Source organism: Suillus plorans (assembly GCF_016647745.1).
Source record: "Suillus plorans strain S12 chromosome Unknown HD556scaffold_15, whole genome shotgun sequence".
Lineage (NCBI taxonomy): Eukaryota > Fungi > Basidiomycota > Agaricomycetes > Boletales > Suillaceae > Suillus > Suillus plorans.
The window spans coordinates 543519-566604 of NW_024537399.1; the positions used below are offsets into that span (position 1 = coordinate 543519).

The window sequence follows — 23086 nt, forward strand, 5'->3', positions numbered from 1 at the left end:
GCATGTTCGTTCATTTGTACTACTAGTATGTACTTGTAAATGGAACCAGATTCATCATTATGTGCAATGACAAGTGTGAATCAATGCAACAAGCTTGGCATTGATGCCATGATACTATATATATCGGTGACAACAATTTATTTGCATTAATGAAGAACATTGTTTGTATGTCATGAATTTGCATCTATAGCATGAAAGTGCACATATACTGTATCATTTCGACCTTAGGTTCGTCACACTGTAGCTAGCTTGACGAACTGGACCTATTTTTTGTGACAGTCACAGCTGTTTTTGGTCAATGAACCTAATTTTGTGACATAACATATGATATGTTTGTTTTTAGATATGTTTTTTTATGAAAACATTCACTTAACCACTTTTTTCCTTCCTCATTGTCATTTTTGAACTATATATGTGTAGAAAGTACATGTATTATCCTACTACATATGAACCTTGTGAACTTATTGTCAGTTTGTCACAGCTGTCCTCAAGAGACGAACCTGTCACAAAACCATTATGTAATGCAGTGCAGAAATTCCCACGAACCTAAGGTCGAAATGATACAGTAGTGTAGAATTGCACACATAACATAAAATTGCATACACAATGTAAAATCTAATACATGCCATACCATTCTGCCATTGAACATCAATGCAAGCAGTCACAAGCATCGAAATTTAAGAGTGTATGAAAACCTGCCACATATATGTACTGTCTGGTACTCATTCGACTGATTATTTGCCATTATATGATGGTGTTGCTTTTGTTGATGTACCTAGGGTAGTGTTCTTACAACCCAGAATACCAGACTTTAACATTGTCTTTATATTGTGAACGTTTCTCACCTGTGCCGGCTACTTCGAGCTATTAGCTAAACAGTAGATGTCACAAGTTGCCTCCAAATAGGGTCAAGAAACCGGACTGGACCGGACTTTAAAACACTATCATAATGCTGTACGACGTCAGCTCTTGAAATCCTTGGACTGGTAGATACATTGGAGGGATACTGCCACCTAACGGTAATTGGGATAACTTATCAATACTATGGGTATGTTCAAGTCGGTGCCCAACGATACAGTAATGCGAGGGAAGTTGCGTATCTAAGCGGTAGTGCTATGAGGTGTCAGGATCGTAGAGTAATTGCTCAAAAGAACCCGCTTTCATGTAGCATCCTTGCAAGTTTCTCTTCTTCCTTTTCGCGCGGCTCCCTTTCTAAGCTCAGCTGCCAGAAGAGATCGCTGACATCTTTGTCGCCAAACTGTCCAAGTGCGTCATCCAAGTAAACAAGAACAGTTGGGAGGGGATGGAAGTTGTGTGGCTGAGTCTGCCAGCGTTGAAGGTCTTGGATTACCTCTGAAGCCTTCTGGCGTTTTCGGAAATTCACCAGGTTGTTTGGAAGGTAATCCTTACTGCCGTCTTGAATATGTGTCAGGGCAGTAAGAAACACACCTGTTTGGGGATCAATTTTCGTGTTTACAGATATGGCGTCGACTACATACCAACGAACGGAAGACACGGCGGGGAAACTTTTGCAAGGGCGTATCGATAGATGTTAAATGTCTTGTAAGAATTGATTGTTGTCTCGCATGTTTCCAATTGGGACATGTATCTGGTGCCTACTTGCTCCCAAGAACGCTTAAGCCGACGGATAGGTGACGAATTTAGGCCAGACACGATGGCTAACATGGTCGAAAAATTCTGAATGTGCCTGCAGCGCTATAGGAAAGACGTTAGTAGAGCACTGAAGTTTAGCAAAATAAACAAACATCAGCGACACTGATGAAATGTTTCATGATGGAAGCGCGTCTGCGAGGTTCGTCTTTACACAGGATGGCATATGCAACCCAGTTAGCTACCTAAATAGGGGCATCTGTGAATTCGCGAACCGAGTGCAGGTAGCAAACTTACTCTGTTGCTACGGCGAATGAAGTTTGCGATGTTGTCGTGGTGGTCAGTTTTCGATTCCTTGGACCGCAAAAGACATTCAGAAGGTCGAATCTTCTGATATAACTGACTTTCTGTGATGGTCAATTGCCTTGCCAGTTCCAAGGCATCGATGTCAAGTAGCTCCATCCGTTTAGGGACTATTGGCGGAGGTGGCGGATCTAGAGCCGTGCTAATCGTCACTTTGTTCGGATCACGCCCTCGCTGCTATTCCATAATTCAGATAGTACAACCCCGACGTTGATCCAGCACGTACAGCACGTTTAATAATCACCATAATCTGCTTTGCTGCGGGTAGATTGATGACTTCATCATGCGAAACAAATTCCATCATACGGTCGAGGATGTATGCGTCGTCTCTCTCCAACACATCGTCATCTTGAACCATTGACTTAATAGTATTAATGACCCTAAAATAGTTCAGCTACAAGGTCTGAAACAATGACGTGACTGACCTGATACGAATAATCTGCCGCTTGAGCTTCTGCCACTCCACCAGCTCCGGGGAGTTTAGTCCTTCTGGAGGCTGTATCCAGAAGCGTTCCACCAACAACCTAAACAATTCATCAAGAGTAGTGAAGGTCTTGTAAGTCATCAGGAAAGCCTTGCTAAACTTGGGATCTATAATCTGGATTCAAGAGAAATGGTGATATACTGGCGGAATCTCACATACCAGCATACTCGTGAGCGGTTAGCCGCTCAACTAGGCCTGCAACGGTTCCGCCTCGCGTAGTTCCATCGGGGTCGACTAGGACATCATTAGGATTGTACGTCGGTCTCAGATACCAAGGTTTTGTTTCGGCATTAAGGGTAATGAGATAGTGAGAAGGCGCATCATCACCAAAAAACGCCCTGATCTTATCCTGTCGAGGAGGTGTTCTTATTATGCGGAGATCTGTGCTTCGAGTCAAATTATGCCAATAGTTATGAAACAGATTAATACTAGCCTTCATAGTCAGCCCATGGTACTGTATCGGATATTAGGGGTGGTTGTCCGTTTATTACAGGCGGACCCGGTATTTCTGCTGTAGGCGTAGTATTATCGCTACTTGCAATATTCCTGAGGATATCATTTGCTTCGTCATCGTTCGTATTGTAGAGGTCGTTATTCGTGCCGTTAAGTGCCTCTTCGGCCAACATTGCTGTGATGAGGCTACGTTGTGACATACGCCACTCAATGGGGCTCTTGTTGCTCCGTTCAAGAATATCTGTCTGTTCCTGCACGATGACAAGAAGACTTTCTAGAGTCTGTCGCAGAACCTGAAGATTAAAGTCTAATGAGGAGTTCAGCGCCTCGAGGGTATCATAATGTTCGTCCCGACCACGCCATGTTTCGGATTCTTCTACATGCCGGATCCTCTGGGTAGTAGTGAGTAGTGCAGCGCCGTCATCGTATACAGCCTGAGTAGAGGCTTCGAACGACCGTACGAGGACCCTGGCTTTCTCAACGGTCCGGATATATCGAGCACCATCGCTGAGTTCCGCCTGATCCACCGGTTCGATGTCGACATGCCGAGCGACATGCAGGTCGCCAATGTGGAGAAGGAGGGATGACAATTGATTCATCATTCCTAAGCCTGCTGGCGTTACCACGCCGGCTGCGAGAGCTGATTTTCAACCGAAGAACGCAAACTTGCAGGATTTTGCTCACCAGGTGCAGAAGCGCGTAAGCTTTCAACGAATTCATTTGATTTGTCTTGTACCTGCAATACAAGCCCCACGATGTCGTTTAAGACTGCGCTGTCCAAGCTCCGCCGGGGAGCCTCCTCATTGCCATCGATGGTAACCCAACCAAATCCTTTCCAAGCTCCAGCAGCCCCAGCCCCAGCCTTCCCAAGTCCTGCATGTGGTGCTGAGAAGTAACCCTGTAAGTGTCTCGGAGCCTTGTCGCAATCCAACTCATCACAACGACAACTTTGTGTGATGGACACGAAATCGACAACAGAGCGCTCAAGTTCTGTGGCATCCGTTGCAAGGTTGCCGATGCTGTCACCTGGGCTCCAAGGACCGTCATTCAAGATCGCTCTCGCAGAGAGTAGAAACTTCGAGAGTGTCGCAATAGCTCGACGCTGTGCAGGAACAAGTAACGTATGCGACGCAGTGCTCGTGCTCTGTTGATCTGTTGATCCTTTCGGAACAAGATGACTTGGTATTTGACCGAAAGAAGGGCCAGATACGTAGAGTAAATCACGAACTGAAGCGATAGTGGTGCTGATGAGGCGATCGACAATGACTTCATCATCTGCAATGCGAGGGATTCCAAACTGCTGCAGGTGAGTGATCACAGAGCGAATAGCATGTTGAGACCGATCTAGCAATTCAGAAATGAGCTCTGGTGGACGAGGAGAAAGTACTTCCTCCAGAGATGGTATTACAGTCAAGAGGTGAGAAGAATCTTCGTCTGGCGGAAGTTCATGGACTTGGGGGAGTATGGATAATGCGGCAGCTTCCTTTAATCGAGAGCCCTTTCTAGCCATATGCGGACGGTGAGAGTACGAGAAGAGACGAGGACCTTGATCCATAGACAAAAATATCTGAGGACTAGTATATGAGTTCTCCCGCGTAGTAAGACTCCTCTTTAGTACTTGGTCATTCGGCGGACTAGAGAGACCACTGGGAACGCGGTACGTGTGACGATTCAAAGAAAGCGCAGAAGAGTCTGTCTGGGCACGGTTGCGGCCTGGTGGAAGGTCTGTGAGAAGGGATGGCGAAGATGGTTTTACGGGAGCCGTCAGAGCACCAGCTAGGTTATTTGGGTAATGAGATAATGACGTGTAGGGTGGCCGGGCGGGCTCCACTGGAATCGACTGGTATTGAGAAGGATTGTTCACGATGGATAGAGCGTTGACATCCCCATAAGAAAAACCTAGACCTGCGCCGGTGCCAGCACGAGAGCTCGATTGTGATGAAGTTAAGCCCGCAAGATCACAATCAAACGTCTCATCCTCCGCGTCGAACGGTAGATCACGAGATAGTTGCCCGGTGACTGTGTTGGCATAGTAAATCTACATACAAAAAGAGTAGTCACCTGAAACTGAGCACTGAAGACAAGAAAAGCCATACCTGACCATCTCCGGAGACTTGGGGTATCCAGAAGTCTCTTGCAATTGAAGGGGGAGTGTCCGGCCTGAGTGGACTTGTTGGGATTGCGGGAAGTTCCCTCATGCTCATCCGTGCTGCCTTGGAGACTTCGGGAAGGCGCCAAATTGATGAACTCTCCATGATAGAAGCCAGAAAAGATCGATCACGGATAATATCAAAGGTGAATTGACGAGGTATTCACATCTAACTTAAATGTTTGCATTGCCCTTACCATCCGTGAGCAAGATGATTATCCATGTTGCACGACGCCGCGGCATGAATTATTGAGCCCCCGGATCAGCAGTGCCTTCATCAGGAAGGCAGTTACATGCGCACGCTGCATCGCAACGATCGGCCTTTCAAGCTCAAGCTCAGTGCAAATCAAATATCCTTGCTTACAACTCAGTCTACATGCATGACAGTAGTCATTGCTCGAGGTCCATCAACATCAACAGTTAACACCTATTCAGAAAACAAAAAAATCTTGACCCGGGGTATTGATAAAAACGAATCGTAAAAAGCATGTCCAGACGGTACACAAAGGATAAATGCTGTATACTGCCATCAGAAGGTGCAGGCCAGCCCGTGACGAGAAGTAATTACTTGTGAAAAGGATCGTGGGCTCTAACAAATGGCGGCCTCCGCGATCACAAACTCACCACAGCCAAAACTATACAAACAACTTCAAACCGAACGGGTGTTCAAAATTGCGTATTGCTGTGACCACAACACCCTGAGTAGCTGGGAGAATGCTTCCTCTTCACCAGTTCATACTGCTCTCTTGCAGAATGGGAGCGGAAATAGCTCCAGGGTTGAGGTGACGGCGTTCCCTCATGACGGGAGGAGAGACACGGCGCTCATAGCCATCATCATCACCACCCCGGACACCTTGGTATCCACGTAAGCTGTCTTCTGCGTAGTAAAAGCTCCGCCTCCGCTGGCCGCCGATACTGTCCCGATCAAAATCCTGACCATCAGGGCGTACACCTGCAGGATCACCGACGTTTTCAGAGAGACGGCGATGTGCGACCTCTTGTCGGCGCTTGAAGTACCGATAAGCGACGATTGCAAGGATGATGAGCGCGATGGCACCAAGCGACGTTACGACACCGATAATCGCGTCCTCGCGGACTTGGGAAGAACTTGAACTACTGCTGGTGCCGCTGCCGCCAGGAGTGGGACCTGATATGGACGACAGTGCAAGAGTGGGATCAACACATTGGGCGAGCGATGCGGGTATACTGCCTTCTTGTCCGGCATAGAACGAGGACTTTTTGTTGGAGATAAGCGAAGCGAGTGTGGAGACTTGGTCATTAGGGATATAACCCTGCCAGAGGGTACTTAGCAGTTCGACGTCTTGAATGCCGGTGTACGATGAGGGTTCGTAGACGAGCAGCTCGTAGCTTTGTACCTGGGAAGCTGGAATACAGTTTCAGTACGAATGCACTTTGCGATGTTGGGAGCACGTACAATCAATTCCAAGTGCTGTTGCAATTATCGAGGGGAAGTACTCAAATATCTGTCCTTGGGTATCCGAATTCGTTGCAACCCACTTCCAGTTAAGGGACTGATTGAACAGCACGCTGATCAGAGTGTCAGTAGTTGGCACATTTTGGACATTGAGCGTAGGCTGTGGCATAATAGCCGATGGGAGATACGTCGGAATCGGTGCTGCAGAAGGCTGACTGGCCGGCGGAGCGGATGCAAGCGAGACCGTCGTCGTTGGGATGTCAGGATTTGAAATGGTTGGGGAGGCTGTTGGTGTGGGCGTGGCGGTATTGACCAGCAGAGATGAGACCGTAGACAGGTACTGGTAGTTGGTATTCGTGGTGGGAAGTATATAGGTACTTGGCAATGATAACGTGGATGTCTCATTAAGGGTGCCAGTGCTGCTCATGGTCGTACTATTTGGAAAGTTGATGATAGTCGATGAAGTAGATGCTGTGGACATGCCATTGCTCGAACTCGTGCCAATCGTAGTAGCAGTAGTAGTAGTCCTGCAACGGAGTATGATCAAACAGTCTCAAGCACGATAGGATTGAAATTTACACTGTACCAGACGTGGATGATGGAGTGCAACCAATTCCGAGACCCAGGGCCCCAGTGCAATCAGCGGTCGTCGACGAAGATGACGATACTGAGGTAGAAGCAACCGAAGTGGTGATAGGAGTACCAGAAGTTACAGGCGAAGTCAAAGGTAGCTGGCTTGAAGTAGTAGACGATGAGGTGGGAAGGGGACAACCAATGCCAATGCCAAGTAACCCATCACACGACGACGACGGCGTGGTGGAAGCAACCGAATTAGTGGTAGGATAAGCAGAAGTCACAGGCGGGCTTGAAGTTGGCTGGCTTAAAGCGGTAGATGTTGAAGTGGGAGGTGGGCAACCAAGGCCAAGGCCAAGTAGCCCATCACACGACGACGACGGCGTGGTGGAAGCGACCGAACCAGTGGTAGGATAAGTAGGTGTTACGGACGGGCTTGAAGCTGGTTGGCTTGAAGTGGTAGATGTCGAAGTGGGAGGTGGACAACCAAGGCCAAGGCCTAGTAATCCATCACAAGACGTTGTGGCGGGAGCTGCCGAACTCAGGACAGCAGAACTTACAGGCAGGCTTGAAGTTGGTTGGCTCGAAGCGGGAAATGATGAGGGAGCTGAACAACCAATCCCCAAACCAAGTAATCCATCACAAGACGTTGTGGCGGGAGCTGCTGAACTCAAGACAGCAGAACTTACAGGCGCGCTTGAGACTGGTTGGGTCGAAGTAGGAGATGAAGAGGGAGGTGGGCAGCCAAGACCAAGACCAAGAAGTCCATCACAAGACGACGTTGTGGCGGGAGCTGCCGAGCTCAAGACAGCAGAACCAGTACTTACAGGCGCGCTTGAGACTGGTTGGGTCGAAGTGGGAGATGAAGAGGGAGATGAGCAACCAATCCCCAGACCAAGAAGTCCATCGCAAGATGACGTTGTAGCGGGAGCCGCCGAACTGGTGGCAACTGAACCAGAACTTGCAAGCGTGCTCAAAGCTGGTTGGCTCGAAATGGGAGATGACGAGGGAGGTGAGCAACCAATCCCCAAACCAAGCAGTCCATTACAAGATGATGTTGCAGCAGGAGCCGCCGAACTGGTGGCAACTGAACCAGAACTTGCAAGCGTGCTCGAAGCTGGCTGGCTCGAAGTGAGAGATGACGAGGGAGGTGAGCAACCAATCCCCAAACCAAGCAGTCCATTACAAGATGATGTTGCAGCAGGAGCCGCCGAACTGGTGGCAACAGAACCAGAACTTGCAGGCGTGCTCGAAGCTGGTTGGCTCGAAGTGGGAGATGACGAGGGAGATGAGCAACCAACCCCCAAACCAAGGAGTCCGTCGCAGGATGACGTTGTGGTAGATGATGGGTTGGAGTTGGATGATGCAGCAGTCCCGGTAGAAATTGATGTTGGCGAGCTAGATGGGGTAGTCATGGGTGGATCACAACCTAGCCCCAAGAGCCCAATGCATGATGAGCTGGTCGGTGATGCAGATGCTGAGGGGCTAGAGCTTGTAGTAAGCGTGCCAGTGCCTGGGGACGAGACTGTCGGACTGCTGGACGCAGAGGGCGTTGGGGCATTGATAGCAAGTCCACTTCCCATTCCACTCAATATGCCATCTGAGAACCAGCTCATTAGAACATTACCCAAACTAAATAACGACAGAAAACGCGCACCAAGACCACCTAAAATGTCATCAGGAGCTCTGTTCTTGAATGCCAAAGATCGCCTTGCGTGAGAGTTGGAGGATGATGAGTGTCGTGCATCGACCTGGGGAACGACGAGGGAGGAAACCACAGTTGCAAGGAAAAAATAGATAACAGAATACATAGAGGTGATAGAATATTGCTGGATAGCAAGGACAGCGCGACTTTGGGTCCGCTAGGGATAGAACGAGTGTGCGTTTCTGCTCTCTCTAAGAGAGTGAAAAGTAGGTTCTAAGATATTTTGAAACACGAAGATTCTTGAATCCTGGAAGCCAGTTGGCCGATAATTGACAAGACGTCGCCGGCAGCGTCACAGGAGCAGCAAAATTTGAAACCAAAAACGAGGGGAGGAACAAGACAGAAACGTTCTAATAGCGCGCACGGGCGCAGGTTTCCTACCAAATCGCGATCACACGGTAACTAACAACAAATGATCTCAGTTACAGAAACGTTTTTAGCTTTCCAAAAAGGCAGTCCACGGTCATCTACGTAGCACTGGCAACTTAACAGATTTTGTGACTACGATTCGAAACGACATCACAACTAGGGGAAAAATCTTCAAGGTGCATATAATTGAGTAGTATGACAATACACAACGAAATGGTAGAAAATGCAACAACAGACTTAGATGAATCCGATCTAAAGTATAGTTAATAACAACATTGACAGCATGTTAGCAGTGAATCACCTTGTTTGCAACATCCAACGCGTCGTGGTCGGACGTGAGCCGAACGTATGCCTTCTTCTTCCCATCAGGTCTAAGGGTAATCAGGTCGTGTGTAATCTTAAAGCTCATTGCACGGAGACGAACCGGATCAGGGTGTTGATTTTAGCAGCCTGAACATCGTAAAGTTTTTTCACGGCGTCCTTGATTTGTCGCTTATTCGACTTTATGTCAACAATAAAGACGAGGGTATTGTGCTCCTCGATCTTCTTCATCGCCGATTCCGTGTTCAGTGGACTGTCATTAAACGATCAAAAATTAATTTGTGTTATATAGCATAAAACGCACGAGACGATGGTTCGGAACTGGTCCATTCGTGGTGCATGGGGGATAGATTTGCGAGGGTACTTGGGATTCCTGGGTAGGCGGAGTGTCTTGGGACGGTGGAATGTTACAGAGTATCGCTGCTTCCGTGTTGAATGCGAGTGCACGCCCTGCAAAGCAGCCTTTTTGGCAGCCTTCGCTTTGACATTAGTAGGGGCCATATTGATTTTGGAGTTATTCTGCCCGTCGCCTGTATTACTAGGAGGCCGATGATCAGGTAAATCGCTAATCCCCGAACTACTATACAGTTGAAATGGGAATATCCCGGAATATATTACCCGGTCACATATGTCACAGCATCAGGTGATATGTGACAAGCAATTGTACCAGTACCACGTGTCACACGCGCCAACTACGCGTCTACCAGATACTTATTACTATTACTATACAGCACGCGTTGAGTACGCGCCAGCTTTGATGTATATTAAGACCTTGACAATTCAGGGATTTAAGTCTTGTAAGTTTGACCATTCTTTATCCCGCGATATCTCACTTTGCGCACTGTTTATACCAGACCGTGATCAGACACAGATAGAGCCCTTCTCTCCTCGTCATAATGTCGTCGTAGGTAGGAATGGCTCAGGCAAGAGCAATTTTTTTGCAGGTGCCCGTTGTACCTCTGAACTATTTCTCTCCATCTTACTCATACACCCCCCTAGCCATTCGCTTTGTATTGTCCGATGCATATACCTCTATGTCCAGAGAGGAGCGGCAGGCTCTCCTGCACGAAGGTGTTTCTGTCACGACTACACTATCTGCATACGGTACAATTTTTTCTTCTTTTAACCCTCTATCACCCTTTCTCATACTTGCAACCAGTTGAAATTGTTTTTGACAACTCTGACAATCGATTTCCAACTGGTCGTGAAGAAGTCATTCTAAGACGCACCATCGGTCTCAAGAAGGATGAATACAGTCTTGACAAGAAAAGCGCTAGCAAAGCTGATGTCATGAATCTCCTCGAGAGTGCAGGATTCTCAAAGTCCAATCCATATTACATCGTTCCGCAAGGACGAGTACGTGCTACCTAGCTCTCCCATACTCTCCTGACAGATCTTTCAGATCACTGCCCTTACAAATGCAAAGGATCACGAGCGCCTTGCCCTACTGAAAGAAGTTGCTGGCACCAAAGTCTACGAACAACGTCGTACCGAATCTCTTCGTATCATGGCCGAGACCGATGCCAAACGCACAAAGATCAATGAACTTATTGACTACATCGACTCTCGTCTTACAGAGCTAGAGGAGGAGAAGGAAGAGTTGCGCGAGTTTCAGGACAAGGACAAGGAGCGTCGGTGTCTCGAGTATGCACTGTATCAGAGAGAGTTGGAGGAGGTTGGAGAAGCTTTGGAGGAGATCGATGAAGAGAGGCGAGGAGAAGTGCACGGTGCCAACGTAAGGAGAGAGCAGTTTGATACCAGGGAGAAGGAGATACAGGTCTGTCCAACCTTCTCTCTCATTGAGTCTACTATTGACACAGCCATAGCGTCTAGAGCAACAAATCTCGCAAGCGAAACATTCTCTCCGGTCTCTCCAAATATCACGGAAAGACGCACACTCCGAGCTCAATGAATTCATCCGCGCTCGTACAGAACTCGAATGCATTGTTGCCGATCTCCGTGCAACAGGCGAGCGTGACGATAGCGCACTCAAACAAGAGCTTGCGTCCGTACAGGAAGCCACGCAGGGCAAAGAGCGCGAACTACGTGAATTGATTCCACAATGGGAGAAGGCCCGCACAAATGAAAGTGCAGAAAAGCGTAAGATGGAGGAGGCTCGTACTCAGCTTAACGCGCTCTTTGCAAAGCAAGGTCGTGTCAACCGCTTCCGCACCAAGGCCGAGCGCGATGCATACCTCAAGCAGGAAATCGCGAGTATGGAGGTATATCAACGGGCTCGTTCTACAGCGCTCGATTCCACTCGCAAAGATGCCACACAGAAAATGCAGAACGTTGCTGAGATGGAGCGGAGAATCGATAACATTCAGGGGAGCTTGGAAGATGGTAGAACGCGTGTGAAAGACATTGGGGAGCAGGTCACAACACTCAAAGTGCAGCAGACCGAACTTATTGAGCGCAGGAAGGAGTTGTGGCGTGAGGACACCAAGTTGGATGGGCTACTTGCGCATGCCGGTGACGAGTTGAGGGCCGCTGAGCGCAACCTTGCGGGTATGATGGACAAAGTGAGTATGCGCGCCCTCGATTGATGAATATTCGTTTATTGTTATAGGACACTGGCTCTGGTCTCCGCGCCGTTGACAGGATCGCAGAACGACACAACCTGGAGGGTGTATATGGTCCATTGTACCGTCTTTTCGAGATACCAGACTCGACATTTAGCACCGCTATCGAACTTACCGCTGGGAACAGGTACACCGCCCCATTTGCATCAATCTCTACTTATGCTTACGCCTGACAGTCTCTTCCACGTCGTAGTCGATACCGATGCAACTGCACAGAAGGTCCTCGACATCATGCTACGAGAAAAGAACGGCCGTGTAACCTTCATGCCTCTCAACCGCCTCAAACCCAAACAGCCCACCATCCCTCCAAATCAAGACGCCCTTCCTCTCCTCGAGAAGCTCTCGTATGATTCTGCGCATGGCAAGGCATTCCAGCAGGTGTTTGGAAAGACTTGGGTATGCCGCGACCTTACGGTTGCTGCTGCGTATGTCAAGAGTCATGGTGTTAACACCATCACGCTGGACGGTGATAAGGTTGATCGTAAGGGTGCTCTTACAGGTGGTTACCACGACGTGCGCCGCTCGCGCATTGAAGCCGTTAAGAATGTAGCGACATGGCGCTCCAAGTTTGAGGCGGAAGATAAGCGTGCCAAAGAAGTTAAAGCTGCCATCACCACGCTTGAGCAGGAGATCACGAAGGTGACTGGGAAGATCCAAGTCCTTAGCGTTCAGCAGGCGCAAGCAAAAGAAGCACGCGAGGTCCTCCTTTCGGACTCGCTATCGTTCTCAAGGGAGCGCGAGAGATTGAGCGAGGGTGTCGTGGCTTTGGAAAATGAAGCGGATGAATTAGAGACGGAACTGAGCGGCATTGTACAGCGGCTACAGGGGTACCGCACTGAGCTTGCGAGCCCCCTTACACGGGCACTGACTGATGACGAAGCCAATCTGATCGATACTCTTGGTCAACAAGTGGATGAAAGGCGCAAGCGAGTGCTCGAGCTGAGCAAATCGAGAATAGAAGTAGGTGCACTAGCAAACTCCATTCTGGACCACACAGCTTATATCACGCATAGCTTGATAGCCGTAAAAACCTCTTGGAAATCGAGCTTAATGAAAGCCTCCGGCGGAAAGAGAACGAGCTGCAGGCAACATTGCAGTCATTGGGTGACTCGGCGAATGGAGAAGTGTCATCTGCCGATAATCTGGATGCGCGATTGCGTGAACTCAAGTCCCTCGATGCTTCTATATCCACTTCGACAAAGCGCGCACAAGGTTCGCTCCTGATTAGTTCATTGTGTCCGCGTATACCAAATGTATTCTCACAGAGGCAGAAAAGGATTTTGATAAATTGACGGCTGACCTACAGGAACTTCGATCCAACTTGGAGAAGGCCCAGAATCAACAATCGGAAGACAGTCGCAGTGTCACGAAACTGCAGAAGAATACTGAGCGGTACCTAGCTAAGAAACAGATGCTTGTGGGTCGTAAGGAGGAGTGCAACCGCAATATCCGAGATCTAGGCGTACTTCCAGAGGAAGCTTTTGAGAAGTATACCAACGAAAAACTTGATCGAGTACGGGTTTACCAGCTGTTCATCTCCGAACTCTGTATGCTAATAGTCCAACCACTTAGCTGGTGAAGAAACTGCACACTGTCAACGAAGGGTTGAAGAAGTTCGCGCATGTGAACAAAAAGGCTTTCGAACAGTATAACTCTTTCACAAAACAGCGAGACCAACTCCTGCAGCGCAGGGAAGATCTAGACAAGTCGGCCACGTCGATCGAGGAGTTAGTACAAGTACTGGACCAGCGAAAGGATGAAGCGATCGAGCGGACATTCAAACAAGTCGCCAGCAATTTTGAAGAGGTCTTCGACAAACTCGTTCCTGCCGGCCGTGGGCGGTTGATCATTCAGCGTCGGATAGACCAGGTGAATAGGACAATTATGCGTCAAATAACTTTGCTTAATCCGCTACAGGATGAAGATGAAGCTATGGACGAAGGAGATGATACACAGCAAAGTAGCATTGACAATTACACTGGCATATCGATAAAGGCAATTGTTTTACGACTGCTGTGCTATTTCTACTTAATGTATGGTATGATAGGTATCCTTCAACTCCAAGGTCGATGAAGGACTTCGGATACAGCAGCTATCAGGGGGTCAAAAATCCCTTGTCGCACTCGCAACAGGTAACTGTATTTCTGTTAGAGACAACCACGTTTTTGAGCTTTTCCCTCCAGTTTTCGCCATCCAGAAATGTGATCCAGCTCCTTTCTACTTATTTGATGAGGTGCGTTGAAACAATTACACTGGATATGCCGCTAGTTTACGTTGTTTCGCGTAGATCGACGCAAATCTGGACGCGCAGTATCGAACTGCTGTCGCAAGTAAGTGCCCTGTGGCACATCACAGATCGATGCTGATCCCTGTCCAGACATGATCAAATCTCTTTCACATTCAGCTCAGTTCATTACGACTACTTTCAGGCCAGAGATGTTGGTCACTGCGGACAAGTTTTATGGTGTGCTCTTCAACAACCAGAAAGTCAGTTCCATCAGAAGCATCAAGCGAGAGGAGGCCATGGAGTTCGTGGACCAGGTTTGTCCTTTGTTTTCTGCTTGTCGGATTGTAACCAGTATTTTTCTAGGAGGCCCAAGCTCAATAATTATTCACATAACTCTGCGTCGCCCAAACGTCAAACGAAGGGTTCTCTTACCATACGCTATATGATATTTCTTCGCTTTTCGTGTTTTCGCAATTATCCTGTACTAGAGATGAGACCCTGTCAGAATTTTCAGCTCAGCGTTCGATTTCACCTCTCCAGCTGCATCTGTCCCAGGTTTGTATCGTTTGGAGATATGTAAGAGCGCACTGGTGTGTGTCTATGACTTGAGCAAAGTAAGCATTGAGTGTCGCCTCCCTTAGAGGTAACACTTATTTCATTAGTAGAGAAAGAGCCATTTTGATTTCCAATGCCCAATGTAACACCTGTGTCTTGTGCAATTCGTAAGGCAACGCCGGACAGCTCCTGGCTCGTATATGCTACTTGAATGGATCGAATAAAACCTTCCCGCATTTCCCTTTGTCAAAGTCGTCATATATCTGCACTGCATCATCTAAACTCGCTATTTTCTCCACCAAGCTCGTTTCCCCACCCACCGATCCCAGTACATCCTGCCTTTTCAGGAGTAGTTCCAGTGCCATTGGGAACATAGCACGCACTGGACACCGACCAAAGTCAAGTGATACATTCTTGTCGTAAAGCTCAACCCCTTTATACGGCACAATATGATCACTGTGAACCCCAACAGAATTGATACAGCCAAACGGCCGTACAAGTTCGTAAGCTAGCCGAAGCGCACTGGTATTACCAACAACCTTTGAGTGATGATTTAAGTCAAGGTCTACAGCAGGTTGCATGGAGCTCACTTCTAGAACAGCGTTGCAACCGAATCCCTTGGTCAAATTTGCAACAAGTTCTTTGACATTGTTGGTGTCAGCTACTTGAAATGCACCAAACTGGTAGTTGCCGCCGATAGTTGAGTATATTGATGCCATTTTTGCCCTCCTGGCTTCGTTCGGGTCAATGGCTATCACATTGAACTTCAGCTTTCGCGTGACGAGCATGTCAAGGAGAGCGATACACGCGCACTAGTGAGGGCATGACGACCATATCAAAACAGGTAAGCACAGTGAACTCACCACCCCCACGGGGCCAAGCCCTATCACCGCCATAGTCAATGATTTATCTTCTTCTAAGAAGGGTAAAAATGAAGCATCTCCAATCTGTGGCGGACTCGCACTAAGCGGATAAGGTTGTCTGGTTGTAAAGGGTAAGGTTTTGGCGTGACTGAGTGCCTGAAATGCGGCAAATACTCCAGTCGGAAGAATATCGCACAGTAACAGCAAAGAGGAGTCGGCAAGTGAAGATCCATCAGGAATGTCCTGCAGACTGTACAAGGTGCCTCCGGCCCGAGGAACGCGAACATATTGAGCTTGTCCTCCTGGAGTCAGAGGAGTGCCAAATAGGCGGGACTCGATGCAACGGGACGTAAATCCTACTCTGCAAAAACTGCAGCACATGAGAGCACATGTGAATACTAGTTGATGCTGGAGAAACAAAACTGACGTACTGGCACTCTCCACAAGAGACAGTAAACGGCGAGACAATCTTATCGCCGATATGAAGTGTGGAATACAAGTGCGGTCGACCTGTAGAGCTGGGATGAAAACTCGCACCGAGGGCAACAATTTCACCGATGAACTCGTGGCCCATGATGCAACTGCCAACAAAACATGTCTATTGAGTTCAGAAGGCACACTGATAATGATTGGATTTATTTACGGTTCCGTGAGCCCCGCTGTTCCACGGTACATATGTAAATCACTACCACACAGCCCAGCAAGCTTTGGGTGCGTGCATTAAAACTCAAGAGCTGATGAAGTCTGCTGCACATCTGCGAACCTGAATCTTTACTATCGCATCATCTGGGTGCTCAATCCTTGGAACAAAATGCAACTCAGTGCGATCCTATGATGCCACAAGCGAGAAATCAACATACTTTGGAATGGGAAGGGTTTCAATACGGATATCATGAGAGGGCGGGTGCCACCGCACAGCACGTTGTGAAGTCACAGAAGTCATGAGAGTCTTGTTGGATTTCACCACTGCACAGTTGGACAAATTATGCTGTGGTCAGGCTGATGGAAACTGATAATGATTATTTGTGGCTTAGTATGCGCCAAAAACTAAAGGAATAATATATAGGCTAGCAGAACACCTCATGACTCTCACCGGGTCACTTGATGTTGCTGGAACATGGACGTCTAGACTCGTGATCTCACCGAGCTGTGCATGTGAGCGACCGGAATGTCCCGTGCCGCCATCATTCCAGCGTGCACAAACTCCGACTTGTGTTCTTCGTGTATTCATCGGGCTCGTTCAATTTCATTATTTCATACTAGGTCTAGACACATGTTCTGTTACTGTAACTACTATCAATCAACTGTTTTTGCTATGGTCTGTGTGATTTCTCTTCTCTTTCTTCGTCGAATTAATTTCATTTAATTTTCGACTGAACCGTGCACATCGCCCTGTGTCACAATATAGCTACGCCACTGGACCATAGTAAGCCGGGCTGATCTTGAACCTAGCTGGAGCCTACGAATATCAGGATGAACGTCATACATGCACGTACAACTCAGTCGAATAGCCGGTGGTCAAGCGAATGACCGATAAGTTTGGAACGAATGTATGAGAAGTTCTGACGAGGTTTCAGCAAGTTGCACAATAACTCTTATTTCGGTATGTGGTTGTAAATAGAGCCGTAGTACGGTAATTAACTATCTCTTGTATAATTTCAAAAAAAAGAAATTATAATAGAGAGCGCAAGACGTACGTGCATGATAATCAAGACCAAGCATTTCACTCGGTCGGGGCGTGAAAATTTGTAGCTATCGATAAGAAACGCTTTATGACCGACTTTCCCCTAGATAAATTATCCAGAGAAATGCGTTCATTAGGCAGATGAGCTTGGTCCTTGATTGCTGGTAATCAGCTTCAAGGAATAATACAACAGTCAAGACTGGACGTACGGTGCTTTGTCCTAGTGGGAGGTGAAGTGCTGGGCAGCCAAATTCTTTCTCTAGATAAGGAATCGATGGGATGGACTTCATGAGCAGTGAGTAAGAGGAAGCCTGATCCACGCAAATCACTCACGCCACCCTCTCGGATGAGTAATGGTTCTACATTCCATTCATCGTGCACAGCAGCCTTGAGTGCTTTGAACCAGGGGCCATCCAAATTGCCCAGCCACCAATCGGCCGTGCGGTCAATGCTCACCTACGAGATATTGTGAGCTGTAGAATCATGGACATCATGTATCACACACAGAAAGCTGGTTAGGTGATTGGGATTTGTCGAAGGTCCCTCTAAGGTGATTAACCAAAGACTGAGCAATGGTTTGCAAATCCTGATCTGGAACAATGCGGAGGGACACCTTCGCAGTGACCTTTCCCGGGATTACAGTCGAGTCTTGGGATGATCAGTAACATTCAAGTAAGAGTGAAATGCCTGACTTACTCCTAGGTCCAGATACGTCTATATCATGTACAGTCAAGGACGGCTCACTCCATCGCGAAGATAGCACAGAGCCAGGCGTTTGGGTCACATTGGACAAAACATCGTACAATTGCTTTTCGGCCTCGGTCTGATGGCGAACAGGGTTGTCTGTAACGTCATATCAGCCTGGCCAACCAAAATCGATGCGCAGTGAATGTGACGAACAAAAGTTTGGTATAGCCACCTTTCCCTCACCATCCATCAGAGTTCCGAGAAGGCGAATCCTGATATTAACGTGAGTCCGGAACTGACTATTGGGGCTTCTTTAACCTACATATCAAACATTGGCTCCGGGGCAGCACCTCCTTCGACACCAGAGTGCAAGTCCGGTACACCACTTGTTATCTGCACTACATGTCAGCTTGAGGTACCGTAATAGCGAAAATTCGTACCTCCACTGTTGAGTGTACGACACCGCGAAGACCATATGTAATACAAGGATGATGTTCAGAAATCCAGGTTGAGTTACTACCGCAAATGAATAAAAAGGAAAGGAGATGATCGATACTCACATACCTGAGTAAGATGGCATCTATGTTCCCGATCAGGTGCTGAAAAATAACGGAAATGAGCGTGGTCGTGTGAGCGTAACATGACGCGATCCCACTTTGTGTTCTTTTATTGCATCAACAAATCCAACACTGCCAGTCTCCTCCTCACCCTCGATAAGAAAAACAAGATCAATGCCAAGAGCGCGGTCTTGAAGAAGTTCGGCAGCAGCGCAAGCCACAGCCATAATAGGGCCCTTATTATCCGTCACCCCTCGTCCATACAGATAACCGTTACGGCCTGTCACAGCGAAGGGATCAGTATCCCACCCATCCGGAGGAGCAGAAATGACGTCGTAGTGCCTGTTGTTTAAATCATGAGGGGGCATAAGACTTATGAAACAGATGTAGTACCCGTAAAATAGGATTCTTGGCTTTGGATGTTTCCCTTCAGTTCCATGAAAAGTCCCTAGAACAAGGGGACTTCCGGCTTCACGCGTAGGTAGCTGAGATGCTATACATAAGCAAAAAATGCTGGGACGAAACGAGTAAATTTACCAGAGTCGACTGAGCACCTAGCTGATTCAAGCCCTTCTTCAGCCAAATTGCGGCTTGACGACAGTCTTCTCTATGATTCGGGTCGCTGCTTACACTCGGTATTGACACGAACTTGGAGAGTGCGTAAGTCATTGTATCTCCTATAAAATTGAGTGATTGAGGGGCATAGGATCGCAACATGACATGCCTTGGGTAACATCCGAATCGGATATCAACGCGCTGGTCTCATGCAACTGGGAAAGGTTGTCCTTGGCTTCTGGAGTAATTGCCCAAACCTGCAGGTTATCAGTATTCATAAGTCATCAACAAACACTACGGCACAACACCTTAACGAAACCATCGTTCGCCCCAGTAATGAGACAAAACGACTTGCGATCAGAGGAACAGGAGACAACAGAGGAGAGCACAATACCGTCGTGAGCTTCCCACGACGCTGTGCAATCAAACGAAGAAGACCATCTCTGTCAGGTACAAAGGTGATTCAGGTGGCGACGAAAAAAGTAACCTTCCACGCCTACATGAATGTGACCATTGGCAGAGCATGTGTAAAGATCAGACTGCATGATCGATAGCGAAAGGACGTCGACATTCTGGTATACAAATATGAGGTTCCGCACTAAAATATACATGGATGCGCCTACTTCTTGAACAATGATCGATCTAACAAGAGTCCGTGTTTCGAAGTCAAGCACCTTCACGTGCCCATCTTGGCATCCAGCATATATTGTCTCCCCGGAAGCGACGATCGAAAGCACAGCACCATGCTGACAGTCGAAAGAGTGCATCATGTTGAGACCGGATGGGTTGCAGTGCCAAATCTATCAACAGTACGAAGTCGGCTGACGTATCTCTTAACTTGAGATGAGACAAACCTTGACGGTTTCATCCCCACTTCCAGTGACGAGATAATAATTCTGCGCCGGCTTTTGTGCAAGGTATCCTGTGCCTTCCCTTGTCGAAGGCAAAAGAGCCATGCAATATATGTAGCCAAAATGAGCAGAGTCGATGACATTTGCTGCTGAGATATTTATCAAAGCGTTGGTCCCGACGAATGCGCCCTGACTGATTGAGGAAGACAAGCTGAAGTTGTTGGCTTGAAGATCCGCAGGGCGATGGGTGTATTGTGGATAACTATCGAAGAATTTGTGGACTTTACGAGTTGGAGTTGATGTGCCTGAGCCCCATTGCTCTTCCACGTGTCGGTCAAGCTGAAGCTTACAGAACCCTTGCCATTGAAGTGAAGTGTTCTGACAACCAATGTAGATGATCTGCATTGCGGGGTTCCAAGCGAGAGAGAATAAATCGCCTGCTCCCGTTTCAAGGTATGGATTCAGGATGTAGACCGGAAGAAAGGTTACTGTGGACCATACCTGACTTCCGTCAGTGGAAGCCGACTTATCAAAGGATATAGACATACTCTGACAGTACTGTCACCTAGTCATGGTGCTAAGAAGACGATAAATGGAAGTATTCGGAGAAGACCTACCTGAAGCACTAAAAAGCCAGCCTTTCTCCTCCGCATGCTCAAGGGCCAGTATGCTTCCGGTATGACCACGAAGGGAAGTCTTGAGCGTAAACTTGTGTCTGTCCCAGACCTTGGATAGCATGGCCATTAGAATAATGACTTGATCAGTAAGCCCTGGCACACACCGCAATATCTTGACCTTGACCACCAGTAAAGATATGGTCCGCATTTGCCATTAAACTGAGGACAGATTTACTTTCATCTCCAAGAGAGTGTAGCAAGCGAGGAAGCGGCGCAGCTGAGTTGATAGGACGGCTAACGGACGCTTGTCCATCATGTGGAATGTCAGGATTAGTCGAGAGTGACATGGTGGAGTAAACGTACGATGGGGAACTACTGTTGTGCTGGCACCGCTGGCCTGAGGTAGCGATACATTTGCCATTATAAGACAGATGCCCCCGCTCAAGTGCCGACACTGCCAATGCTCCTTAAGTCAAAAAATGAATTGGGTCTAATGGAAGCTGTTGAACAGACAAAATAATGAAAGCTGTCTTGTGAAAATAGCGAATTGTATCATATACATACCTTAGCTCGCCTTCAATATTCGGGCTGGCGCTGATCGCGTGGCCGCGCCGTACACTGGGGACTATGAGGGATATCACATTCTGACTCGATTTGTACTTATATCATTACTCTTAGCTTTACGTTAGCTGACTTACCACGGCTTTTTACCGGAATCTTCACTGCCAGCAGCACCTTTGACGCCAAATCCTATGGCATCAGATAGAGCCAAAATAGCGAAAGATCAGGTAAGTTTGTCGTCAACATTGCTCGTTTCAGGCGTTATCCTCTTACGGCTTCCGCTCTACAGGGCAATGCAGCCTTCAAGACGGGCGATTACCCAGCTGCGATCGGCCATTATACGTCCGCAATTCTTGCGAATGCCGATGACCCGACATTTCCTCTCAACCGCGCAGCAGCGTACTTGAAACTAGGCAAGTACGTTCATTTTGTTATATATCACTCATAAGTCTGCCACCAATTAACCAACCTGTGGGTTTATAGGAATGAGGATGCAGAACGAGATTGTACGACCGTTTTGAAGCTGAGCCCTAACAATGTAAAAGCTCTATTTCGGAGAGGTCAGGCTCGAATGGCTCTTGGTTGTTTGGATCAAGCCCGTGCAGGGGAGTACAATATCTTCCACGCAGAAATAATAAAGAATTTCAACATTCGTCTCATAGATTTCGTGGGGGCATCCGAATTGGAACCCTCAAATCAGTCCGTGAAGCAGGAGCTTTCAGAAGTCGAGAAATCAATTCAACAGCAAAAGCAAAAGCATGACAGTGCAGTGAGTACTGCAAATATTACAAGCCGTGATTGTTGAAGCAACCTCTGACCCACAGAATACCCCTCGCCCAATAACTGTACCGTCAGGGGCTACCTCAGCGATAAAGCGGAGGCGCGTTCCAATAGAGATCGTCGAGGAAGCGTCTAGAGTGTCGCATCATCATGGTGCAGAGATAGCAGTAGAAGATGCTGAAGAGCAGCTTCAAGGTCTCGGAGATCATGGGTTGCTACAGCCGATTTCTTCCCGAGCGTTACCTCGGAGTAATGAACCCAGTTCATCAAGCATCAAACCAGATCAGAGCACTATGTCACCTCTACCGAAGCAAATTACTTCAGCAAACACAGAAAGTTTCAAAGACGCAAAGCAGTTACGGGACACTGCAAAGCCATCACGCATCGGTGGGGGGGTATTTCGACCATCTGGCAACCACACAGTGTTTGCTAGGGATGATAAATTGTCCGGCGCGGCTCCAGTAACAACCTCGCTTCCAGCCTTGGTCAACACTGTCTCACAAGCTCCTATGACTCTTTTTAACTTCACGAAGATGTGGGAGTCTCGTATGAAAGACGAGGATCGTTGGAACATCCTCTCTGTATGTAATTTGATCTCTGCGCACCACGTTTCTAACCTGAATTGTTCAGAGAATACCACCATTGTCCCTTCCTAAGATGTTCCAGGCATCGCTGGAACCAGTTTTGCTTTCATCAATACTTCAACATTTTGCACGAGTCATAGATCTACAAATCGCGGCTCCTAGTGATGTGCGTGAATACTTGGTGTCGTTATCAAAAGTCCAGCGGTTTGGCACGATTATGCTATTCATGAACAAGAAGGAGAAAATACTCTTAAAGGGGCTTTGGGAGACATGTGGAAAGCTTGATATATAACCTAATTGTTGCGCAAAATTAATAGTCACAGCGTCGATGCACTGGCATACATGTAGGTATTATTCCAACGTGGCTTTGTGATAGTGCTGAGAAACTAGTACTTGACCAAGCTCGAGTATGTATATCATAGGGCACTGGGTTCAGTGTTCTATGGACTACTTAGTGGGCAAGGCATATAAACAAATGTCCTTAATTAAACGGACTTAGTAATGGTATCCCCTTTCAGCA

General features: G+C 47.7%; 8 protein-coding genes across 8 annotated transcripts; 2 read left to right on the forward strand and 6 right to left on the reverse strand.

The window, feature by feature from the left end:
* Positions 1-905: 905 nt before the first annotated feature.
* Positions 906-5388, reverse strand: HD556DRAFT_1355393 (ras GEF). Its single transcript, XM_041302460.1, has 10 exons — positions 5008-5388; positions 3596-4949; positions 2892-3542; positions 2618-2839; positions 2400-2565; positions 2201-2354; positions 1909-2151; positions 1767-1856; positions 1500-1716; positions 906-1449 (listed from the first exon to the last, which is right to left on the reverse strand). Exons 1-10 carry the CDS (start codon positions 5164-5166, stop codon positions 1145-1147), a joined length of 3561 nt encoding a protein of 1186 aa, XP_041162795.1. The 5' UTR covers positions 5167-5388; the 3' UTR covers positions 906-1144.
* Positions 5389-5785: 397 nt separating this feature from the next.
* HD556DRAFT_1440803 (uncharacterized protein) lies at positions 5786-6922 on the reverse strand (the record flags this gene model as incomplete). Its single annotated transcript, XM_041306180.1, has 2 exons — positions 5786-6444; positions 6496-6922. 2 exons carry the CDS (start codon positions 6920-6922, stop codon positions 5786-5788), a joined length of 1086 nt encoding a protein of 361 aa, XP_041162796.1.
* HD556DRAFT_244304 (uncharacterized protein) lies at positions 6919-9172 on the reverse strand. Its single transcript, XM_041309998.1, has one exon. It carries the CDS (start codon positions 8877-8879, stop codon positions 7071-7073), a length of 1809 nt encoding a protein of 602 aa, XP_041162797.1. The 5' UTR covers positions 8880-9172; the 3' UTR covers positions 6919-7070.
* Positions 9173-9176: 4 nt separating this feature from the next.
* HD556DRAFT_1355400 (putative 60S ribosomal protein L25) lies at positions 9177-10019 on the reverse strand. Its single transcript, XM_041302461.1, has 4 exons — positions 9768-10019; positions 9567-9716; positions 9444-9513; positions 9177-9394 (listed from the first exon to the last, which is right to left on the reverse strand). Exons 1-4 carry the CDS (start codon positions 9962-9964, stop codon positions 9380-9382), a joined length of 432 nt encoding a protein of 143 aa, XP_041162798.1. The 5' UTR covers positions 9965-10019; the 3' UTR covers positions 9177-9379.
* A 201-nt stretch (positions 10020-10220) lies between these two features.
* HD556DRAFT_1464627 (RecF/RecN/SMC) lies at positions 10221-14941 on the forward strand (the record flags this gene model as incomplete). Its single annotated transcript, XM_041308327.1, has 17 exons — positions 10221-10260; positions 10318-10407; positions 10463-10567; positions 10623-10819; positions 10866-11240; positions 11290-11985; positions 12033-12172; positions 12222-13005; positions 13059-13257; positions 13311-13558; positions 13618-13914; positions 13963-14046; positions 14093-14177; positions 14229-14278; positions 14333-14375; positions 14423-14586; positions 14636-14941. The coding sequence occupies 17 exons, from the start codon at positions 10221-10223 to the stop codon at positions 14651-14653; spliced, it is 3615 nt and encodes a 1204-aa protein (XP_041162799.1). The 3' UTR covers positions 14654-14941.
* Positions 14942-15030: 89 nt separating this feature from the next.
* On the reverse strand, positions 15031-16633 carry HD556DRAFT_1267409 (chaperonin 10-like protein; the record flags this gene model as incomplete). Its single annotated transcript, XM_041299128.1, has 7 exons — positions 15031-15366; positions 15418-15639; positions 15691-16060; positions 16122-16271; positions 16334-16395; positions 16454-16490; positions 16551-16633. The coding sequence occupies 7 exons, from the start codon at positions 16631-16633 to the stop codon at positions 15031-15033; spliced, it is 1260 nt and encodes a 419-aa protein (XP_041162800.1).
* Positions 16634-16985: 352 nt separating this feature from the next.
* On the reverse strand, positions 16986-21027 carry HD556DRAFT_1525889 (uncharacterized protein). The gene is made up of 21 exons (XM_041309291.1): positions 20806-21027; positions 20642-20750; positions 20573-20589; positions 20028-20525; positions 19797-19973; positions 19674-19745; positions 19482-19616; positions 19343-19430; positions 19156-19295; positions 19012-19103; positions 18717-18960; positions 18626-18660; positions 18502-18577; positions 18384-18454; positions 18275-18333; positions 18071-18217; positions 17880-18022; positions 17708-17830; positions 17584-17658; positions 17388-17527; positions 16986-17337 (listed from the first exon to the last, which is right to left on the reverse strand). Exons 1-20 carry the CDS (start codon positions 20986-20988, stop codon positions 17414-17416), a joined length of 2598 nt encoding a protein of 865 aa, XP_041162801.1. The 5' UTR covers positions 20989-21027; the 3' UTR covers positions 16986-17337; positions 17388-17413.
* A 280-nt stretch (positions 21028-21307) lies between these two features.
* HD556DRAFT_1355429 (uncharacterized protein) lies at positions 21308-23085 on the forward strand. Its single transcript, XM_041302462.1, has 6 exons — positions 21308-21429; positions 21492-21619; positions 21686-21805; positions 21863-21971; positions 22027-22563; positions 22613-23085. The coding sequence occupies exons 1-6, from the start codon at positions 21394-21396 to the stop codon at positions 22856-22858; spliced, it is 1176 nt and encodes a 391-aa protein (XP_041162802.1). The 5' UTR covers positions 21308-21393; the 3' UTR covers positions 22859-23085.
* Position 23086: the final 1 nt, after the last annotated feature.

Coding starts and splice junctions, on each gene's coding strand:
- HD556DRAFT_1525889 (XM_041309291.1), bottom strand. CDS start 20,988: ATGTCACTCTCGACTAATCCTGACATTCCACATGATGGACAAGCGTCC. Junction 19,431..19,481: donor CGAACGATGGTTTCGTTAAG/GTGTTGTGCCGT, acceptor GATAACCTGCAG/GTTTGGGCAATTACTCCAGA. Junction 18,023..18,070: donor AGACGTATCTGGACCTAGGA/GTAAGTCAGGCA, acceptor GATCATCCCAAG/ACTCGACTGTAATCCCGGGA.
- HD556DRAFT_1355400 (XM_041302461.1), bottom strand. CDS start 9,964: ATGGCCCCTACTAATGTCAAAGCGAAGGCTGCCAAAAAGGCTGCTTTG. Junction 9,717..9,767: donor CAGTTCCGAACCATCGTCTC/GTGCGTTTTATG, acceptor GTTTAATGACAG/TCCACTGAACACGGAATCGG. Junction 9,514..9,566: donor AAAATCAACACCCTGATCCG/GTTCGTCTCCGT, acceptor GATTACCCTTAG/ACCTGATGGGAAGAAGAAGG.
- HD556DRAFT_244304 (XM_041309998.1), bottom strand. CDS start 8,879: ATGTATTCTGTTATCTATTTTTTCCTTGCAACTGTGGTTTCCTCCCTC.
- HD556DRAFT_1355393 (XM_041302460.1), bottom strand. CDS start 5,166: ATGGAGAGTTCATCAATTTGGCGCCTTCCCGAAGTCTCCAAGGCAGCA. Junction 2,355..2,399: donor CGGCAGATTATTCGTATCAG/GTCAGTCACGTC, acceptor GAACTATTTTAG/GGTCATTAATACTATTAAGT. Junction 1,717..1,766: donor ATTTCATCAGTGTCGCTGAT/GTTTGTTTATTT, acceptor TCTTTCCTATAG/CGCTGCAGGCACATTCAGAA.
- HD556DRAFT_1355429 (XM_041302462.1), top strand. CDS start 21,394: ATGGCATCAGATAGAGCCAAAATAGCGAAAGATCAG. Junction 21,430..21,491: donor CCAAAATAGCGAAAGATCAG/GTAAGTTTGTCG, acceptor TCCGCTCTACAG/GGCAATGCAGCCTTCAAGAC. Junction 21,972..22,026: donor AGCAAAAGCATGACAGTGCA/GTGAGTACTGCA, acceptor TCTGACCCACAG/AATACCCCTCGCCCAATAAC.